Source organism: Pezoporus occidentalis, unplaced genomic scaffold (genome assembly GCF_034315485.1).
Source record: "Pezoporus occidentalis ecotype Australia unplaced genomic scaffold, CSIRO_AGI_Poc_V1 ctg373, whole genome shotgun sequence".
Classification (NCBI taxonomy): domain Eukaryota; kingdom Metazoa; phylum Chordata; class Aves; order Psittaciformes; family Psittacidae; genus Pezoporus; species Pezoporus occidentalis.
The window spans coordinates 360,197-368,112 of record NW_026915695.1 but is presented as its reverse complement, the minus strand read 5'-3'; the positions used below and the strand labels follow the sequence as shown (position 1 = coordinate 368,112).

Genomic DNA, 7,916 nt, shown 5'->3' with positions numbered 1-7,916 from the left:
TCTGGGCACAATAAAGTTATCCTGCATCCAAGCTTTGTCTCCCTTCCTTCTTCTCCCAGTTGTAGGGATTTAGGGCACAGGTTAGGTGAAGGTGGGTGGTGGTGGGACACGGAGCATGTAGGCAGGATGGAGAAAAGTGTTTGGTGGGGCTTGAAGGACCAGTGAAATGGAAGGGATCAGAATAGGCTCTGGCAGTGCTCCTGTGCCTGCTCTTCTTCCCAAGAGCTGCAGCTATTCCAACAGGCCCCCAGTGCTCTCCATCAGCACCGCAGCATCTCCAAGCATCTGCACAGAGGGGGCTGGCAAGAGTGTGTATTATTCCACATGCCAGGTACCTGGCAGTGGGTTGTGAAGTGCAGTTTGTCAAGAAAGGCCCTGGGGGTGCCGGGCAGCGCCAAGGTGAGCAAGAGCTAGAAACATGGTCTAGTAAGGGCATTCCGCAGTATCCTGTGCTGCAGCAACTACATGTGATGGAGCCCTGATTTCCTGATGATGGATGAACATCTGCTGCACTTGGAGAATGAATTCCTTGCTTTGCTTTGCTTGTCTGCATGGCATTTGCTTCCCTTATGGAGGTGTCTTTCTCTCATCCCATGAATTTTCTCAGTTTTATCCGTCTCTCCCATCCCAGGAGGGAGGTAGAGGCAAGCTGCTCTGTGGTGTTTAGTGGCTAGCTGGGGTTAAAGCAGGAAAATGATGGCAAGTAAAGGAGACTCTGTGTTGTGGTGAGGGGATCAGTGAGCTGGGACTTCTCCACATGTAGAGGATGCTCAGGGGGGTTCATCAATGTGTGTAAATATCTGAAGGGAAGGTGTTGATAAGAGGGGGCCAGGCTCTTTTCCACAGTGTCAGCGCCAAGTCTAGAGGGAATGGGCTCCAGAGAAACACAGGAGTCTCATTCAACTGTTACATTCCAAGCCCATTTCTGCAGGGTAAGGTTGAGCAAGCACTGACACCTCTTGGCCTGGGGGCTTGTGAAGTCTCTGCCCTTGTAGAGGTGCAAAAGCCCCCTGGAGATGGTGCTAGGCAGCCAGCTCCCAGTGTCCCTGTTTAAGGAGGCAGCATGACAAGTTGCCCTCCCTGCAAAGTCTGCTTCTACTTTCATCAGGCTGTGATTCCTGTAATTTTGTGTGTGCAGCAGGGAACCAAGGAGCAGCGAGTGGGTGTTATGGAGGGAGAAAGAGAAGGAAGGGGAAGAAGAGAGAAGCAGAAGGGGAAGAAGAAGGGAGAAGGAGAATTAGAAGGTGGGAATGGGAAAAAAAAGACAAAGAAAGAGAAAGGGAAGTGAGCGACAACGGAATAAGGAAGGCAAAGCCTCCCCTTTGCTTTCTCTCTCTGGGCCTCAAGCAGTGCCAAGGAGGCTCCCAGGGCTGGAGCCACTGCAGGCATTACCTCTGACTGCCTTCAGGCCATGGTGTAGACACACAGATGTGCAAGGAGGCTGCAAGTCTGCAGATGCCCTAGGGCTGCATGTCCTGCTGGCAGGGGAGCAGCCACTTTCAGCCTGTGTCCCTGGAGCTTAGCTCTGAGGATGTGTGTGTCCAGAGGGGCCCAGGCTGTGGGGTGTCCCCAAAGGCAGCTCAGCGTGGCTCTTCTGCCAGGGCTGCAAGATCACCGTGGCCTGTCTGGCTGTGCCCTGAGCACGACCAGTGAACACTGCAGACCAGGCTGGCCTGTGACAGAAGGATGCAGAAGCAGGCCTTGGATGCATGCTTGTTTTATTGCAGTAAAGAAAGAAACATAAGGCTGAAACATGCAGATTTTCCTTTTGGGCTTCAGGTGAGGTTTTTCTTCAGGCTTTCACCAGGCAGTGGCTGCTTCAGAGATAAGCAATTTCCTCATGGAGCACTGGTGGAGTGACACACATGGGCATGGGAAGGAGCAAGAAGAAAAAGCATCACGGACAGAGGGAAATCGGAGAAAAAATGACAGGAGGCCTAAGGGTGAGGTGTCCCAGGAACTCTGGGGAACGTGGGGCTGGCTCTAGCAGGAGCCACAGGAGTTCCAGAGCCTCTGGCTGTAGCGGGGCAGAGCCAGAGGGCTGCAGGCAGCAGGAGCGTAGGGTCTGCCAAAGGTGCAGAGACCCCCCGAGGCCTGAGTGGCCCCGGCACCGTAGAGGCCTCCCAGCCCCAGGTTGCCCCCAAAGGCGGGTGCTCCGGAGGAGCCCACCACGGCTTGCTGGGGGAAGGAGCTGAGGATGGGGCCGGGGAAGGTGACAACCACAGGCGGTGGCTGGATGAAGGCTGAAGAGTCGGGACACTGGCAGGCGCACAGCTCGTTGCAGCTCTCAGCGGTGGGCTGGGGGACGGCCACGCCGGTTCTTGGTGGGCACAGGTCGTAGCAAGACATCTTGGTGTGCGATGGGATGGTGCTCTGCAAGAAGTCACAGTTTAAAAGCAAGCAGCAAAGGGTAAGTCCCAAGATGGAGAGCTTGGGTACGGTGCACAGGGCCAGAAGGACAAGCGCTCACAGACTTACCCTGTTCCTCGAGGAGAAGGCGACCAGAGTGGTGGTTGGGAGAGACTGGCAGAGGCACGGCTTTTATACCAGCCTTGCCATGGCTCAGCAATACACGGGCCAATCTGCAGAGTTGGAAACACCTTCCTGCCCATGATAATGGGGCTGTCTGGCTCCTGCCCCTCCCTGAGTCAGCATCCCCTTGCCAGAACAGCACATTTTGCGCCCGGCCTCCTTCACTCCGCATTGCGTTTCATGGTCCTTGGGAAGTGTAATTGTTGCCCAGCAGCAACAGCCCCATCTGCCCTGTGGCTCTGAAATGAATGCCTGAGGATGCCTCGATGCCAAGCCCAGGGAGAAAAGCTATGCCACGCATGGCATTTGTGGTCAGCATTTTTCGCACAGCATGTTCTCTTACACATGAAGATAATGAAAAGCCAGTGGGGGCAATTTGACCCATGAGGTGGCAGCAATCAAGTGACCAAGCAGGGTAATTACTGAGGCTGATAGAGCAGGTTGGGGCTGGTGAGGAAACAATGTCAGCAAAACAGCCCCGCACCACTCAGGGAGGAGGCCGGGAACCGGCTGCCGTGAGCCACGTGCCCCCACAGCGGCCACTGCTCCCCACCCTCGCCAGCCAGGCATAAAAGCCCTGGCCGGGATGAGCGCTGGCATTCATCGCTCCTGCCTTGCTGTGCTCAGGAAAAGGGTAGGTGAGTGCCTGCGGGGCTCTGCTCCTGTGGCCGAGGCTGGTGAGGGCCCCCCTGGCCAGGAGAGCTCTGACAGCAGCCGACAAGCTGGCAGCAGGCTGGGATCGCCTGAGTGCCCTTAGCCAAGGCGGGGGGAGGGAGAAAGGAGCTGCGTGGCCAGGACACACAGAATAAGGCCGTGCATGGGGTCTGGGGAAGGGATCAGTGTTTGGAGAGTAGAGTGCTGAGGGGGGCTGGATGAGCCAAGCAAAAGTCTTGGACAGTGCGGGCAAGGCAGTGGCTTTGGCCCCTGCATCCCCAGAAAAGTACGATGATCAGGGCAGAGCTCCAGCAGGGTGATCTGGCCCTTGCTCGTGACACCCATGCTTGGTGCCTTCTTTTGCAGGCTCACCTCTCTTCACACACCAAGATGTCTTGCTACGACCTGTGCCCACCAAGAACCAGCGTGGCCGTTCCCCAGCCCATTGCTGAGAGCTGCAACGAGCTGTGCGCCCGCCAGTGTCCCGACTCTTCAGCCTTCATCCAGCCACCGCCTGTGGTTGTCACCTTCCCCGGCCCCATCCTCAGCTCCTTCCCCCAGCAAGCCGTGGTGGGCTCCTCCGGAGCACCCGCCTTTGGAGGCAACCTGGGGCTGGGAGGCCTCTACGGTACCGGGGCCACTCAGGCCTCGGGGGGCCTCTGCGCCTTTGGCAGACCCTACGCTCCTGCCGCCTGCAGCCCTCTGGCTCTGCCCCGCTACAGCCAGAGGCTGTGGGACACCCGTGGCTCCTGCTAGAGCAACTGCTACAGCCTTCATACCTTCCAGTAATGGAAGTTCTTGGTAGAAGCTAGTCATGCCCAGTGTTGCAACTATTAATCTTTTCTATTAACACTGATATTTATGGGTTTAATTTTTTGTTTCACTCAAGTTTCACACATCTTTTCCCTAATATGCTCTTTTGTGTATTTTCAATGTGTTATATTTTCACGTTTGTTTTGCTTTGTCTTTATCTTTGTAAGTTGTGGCAAGAACCTGTGTAAAATATTGTATTTTGTTAGCTGTGGTTGAATTTTTAACTTGACAACTGTAAGAGTAGAAATGTTCATCTGCATTTTTTCATTTCTTTTTATTATTCTTGTCCTATTTTTTTGTTTTGTGTCATCAGTCTGATTTTCCTGCTTTTCTTTTTTCAATAAATCCTTTATGCATCAGATTTTCAGTATGTTTTTTTTAATCTTTTCTTATTCTAAATATTTTTTGAGGATTGAGCTAATTTTATACCTGGTTATTGCACAGAAGATTTTCTGCTTCACTGCTTTAGTCCATAATTGTCTGTTTCCTTCCAATTATATTTTACATTCCCATTTTTTACAGATTTTCTATGATTTATATTTTTGAGCAGTACTATTCATTCATGGCCATGTTAGTACACATTTAGGGGAGAGCAACAGAGTTAAGGATTGAGAATAGCTGTTTCCTTCTTTTCCATACTGTATGTATTTTCTTTCTCTCAATATTTGTCTCTGCTAACATCATATCCTGCACCTGCATGATTTTTTGGTTGTTGTCTATTCTGTGTAGTTGACCTTCATTATATGATTATCAGCAAAATTGAAAATAAATGATGAATTTTCTTTGGTTGATTATGTTACTATTACACATAAACATTTGTTTTCTTTATCTTCCATGAAAATACATTCCACCTTCTCTCCTATGATAAAATTTGTCATGCTTAGTTTTAAGAGTACTTTAGAACAGTAACAGATCTCCAGACCAATGAAGTACTCCTGTCTCTTATTTAATATGTAGAAATTATTATTAATTTTGAAAATATGACCTTTAAACTCTCCTCATCTCTTGCCTTTAACATCCAATCTCACCCTTTCTGATTGCTTAAAGGTCTAGAGAGATACTGGAAAGAACAGCAGGTTTCTATCACAGTCTATGAATCTCTTGCTCAAGACAGCTTTAGATACTGTGAAAGGAGCACACTGCCATGGGTGACACAAAAGCAAAAGCAGGGCAGGGACAGAGATGGCCAGCCCCAGCAACTAGGAACCACAATCTGATTAGTGAAGTGATATGATTAAGAGCATCTCCCTGTTTAGACTGATGATAATAATCAGCATTGGGACACACAAGTCTCATTATAACAACAAAACAGCATGCATAAATCATTAGTCAGTGCTTCTAAAGTGCTCTTTTATACTTTGTTCAGGAGTGGCTAGAGAAAATCTGCAATAAGCGCTTTTTTCCCATGGGAACCCCCAAAGACATTTTGTAATTGACAGAGCATTTAAATCACAATGTTATTAAATACAGAATAATGCTACTGAGTGGCAGGAGAAACTAGAGAACTTTGATGTGGAGAGAGTTTGTTGCCCTGAGAGAGTAGTGAGACACAACTTGCTCTGACTTGCAGACTTTGTGGTAAAATGTGAATCAAGGCAAGGAATTCACCCCTAGGCTGGGAGATGTGGATTGCAGTAATTCACTTTCTATGCCTGGAAAGTGTTTTTTTTTGTCTTCCCCTGCAGTAAATGCAGGATAATTTTTGGTTGGGGAAACAGTCACTTTAGCCAGCTATTGTTTCCACCTACCTTCCCAGCCACAACTCCTCCCAAAGTGAAACAATACATGTCAGAACAAAACCCACAACCTAAACACAATCCCTTTATCACTTGAAGAGAAAATTAAAATATCAGGATGAAGCTGTATCACATCAAGAAGTATTCACCTTAATCATTGCAGGTATTAAGATATTTCAGTTCCGGGGAATTTCACTGGTATGACAATGAGTAGGGTCTGTAAAATGCCTTGGACATGCATAAGACATTAAAAGTTGGATAAAAGATACTGACTGTCCTCTGAAAAAAAAAACACAGAAAAAGTGTAAACAATCACAATGTATGTAGAATTTTTTTCTGGAAAGTATAGTTCAGAATACTGACATAATACAATAAATGTGGTAACTTATACTAACAGAGGATTTGATTCAGAAAGTTGAAAGGTCATTTTTTTTAATGAAAGAGCTATGTAAATGTTGACCCATGACTTCCAATGGCACAATTCTAATGATCTCATTAAAGTAATGGCATGCACCGTCTTGTTTCCTGTACATTAGAGTAAATGTGATTGTGTAACACTGAAGCATCTAAATCACTCACACATTTTCATACATTAACCCAACACAAAACATTCACAGGGTTGAACACCAGCTCATGAATGTTTGTGAAATCATTCCAAATAACTTTTTCCCAAGAAGCTTCAGAACATACTTGGTAAGAGTTGACGCCCACGACATCTAACAAAAACTCTTTATCTGCTTCTTCTATTTGTCCTCAAAATTCTACTTGTTTTGGTGCATCATGGGCCTCATACATATCTAGATGGTGATTTCTTTGACTTCTTGGCTCAAATCACAGTCAGCAGAACCATGAGCTCTTTTAAAGCTGAATTTCAATTCCCACTTAACCTCTTTTAGTGAAAAAAAATACTTTTACATAGGATTAAGTTGCCATTCAAAAGACTGTTTCTCTCTATGGAAAGCTTTTTGGGAATTGTCATGGGCATTGTATGATCTCTGCTGATATTTGTGACCACTTTAAATACAGCTTAGATCAAAGAAGTCTATTTAAGTTAGGGATAGAAAAGACAAAATCCTGGGTAGTCCTAGGAGAAGCTGCACTCTGTCTCCAATTAATTTATGAGACAGATTAAAGGACTGTTTAGGAAAAATGTACATGTCAGCCAAAGATGAGTCTTACAAAATCTCTGAGCAGACAAGCTTATGACAACTTTGTAAAGGAAGAAGCAACATGTGGAGTCAGCTTAATGCACGTGGCAATTCTAGTGAAGTAATCATAATGATACAAGGAATTACAACTCGAACCAATTAAGACCCAAGATTAAAGAAATCATGATGGTGTAACACGGACATCACACGATGCGAGAATTTGAATAAAATCATAACCATGACAAACACAAAACTTTCATCACTCAAAGCTCCTAAACAATTCCTGTTAGGCAGCCAAATGAAAAACCCAGCACCAAGGGAGATTCAAACCCCACTGGAATGCTGAGAAACTCCATATAAGCTATAGTCCAAGAGTTCATCCACACACGTCTTTGGGCTTGTTCGGCTTCCTGAGATTCGTAAGTATGATTTTTCAGTCTATTTCTATTTATTTAATCAGAATGTGTATCAGAGTAGTAGAAGAAGATTCCTATGAGCATTATAAAGTTTTTGTCCATACTTCTGGTGGGAAGAGTGATAAATGCGGGATTTGGGAAACAGGGTGTGAGTGCAGAAACTCTGAGAAATATATTTGCGTGTTCTAAGTAACTAGAAGGCTAAAAATTGCAGCTGAAAATATTATTTCAGATTATTATTTTAGTACTTCATAAAATTTACGGTAAATATGTAAGATAGCCACCTTTTCATCTGTGTTCAGCATCTTTCTGGGAGATATAAATAAACCCTTCTATTTCAAGAAAAGCCACATTTAACTTGACACTGTTTCCCCACTTTGGGAACTCTGTGGTAGATGTGACTGAAGTTCTTATATTGTTCTTCAGTGTGCATGCTTGCAGGAAGCGTAATACACATCCACGTAAGCCCAGAAAAAAAGGTCATTCAGTGGTGTATGGTCATTCCTGGGGAGGTCTTTATACAGCCAGAAAATTTGGATCCAGGTGCTCAGCTAGTGTAAAGAAAGTTGATCAAGGCTGAATATAAAATAAATGCTATAGCACACAAAAGCACATCA

At 46.3% G+C, this 7,916-nt stretch overlaps 2 protein-coding genes across 2 annotated transcripts; one reads left to right on the top strand and one right to left on the bottom strand.

Annotated features, from left to right (window-relative positions):
* Positions 1 to 1,721: 1,721 nt before the first annotated feature.
* Positions 1,722 to 2,673, bottom strand: LOC134170448 (scale keratin-like). The gene is made up of 2 exons (XM_062631806.1): positions 2,479 to 2,673; positions 1,722 to 2,373 (listed from the first exon to the last, which is right to left on the bottom strand). Exon 2 carries the CDS (start codon positions 2,347 to 2,349, stop codon positions 1,984 to 1,986), a length of 366 nt encoding a protein of 121 aa, XP_062487790.1. The 5' UTR covers positions 2,350 to 2,373; positions 2,479 to 2,673; the 3' UTR covers positions 1,722 to 1,983.
* Positions 2,674 to 3,570: 897 nt separating this feature from the next.
* LOC134170447 (scale keratin-like) lies at positions 3,571 to 4,646 on the top strand. Its single transcript, XM_062631805.1, has one exon. It carries the CDS (start codon positions 3,577 to 3,579, stop codon positions 3,940 to 3,942), a length of 366 nt encoding a protein of 121 aa, XP_062487789.1. The 5' UTR covers positions 3,571 to 3,576; the 3' UTR covers positions 3,943 to 4,646.
* The last annotated feature ends 3,270 nt before the right edge of the window (positions 4,647 to 7,916 follow it).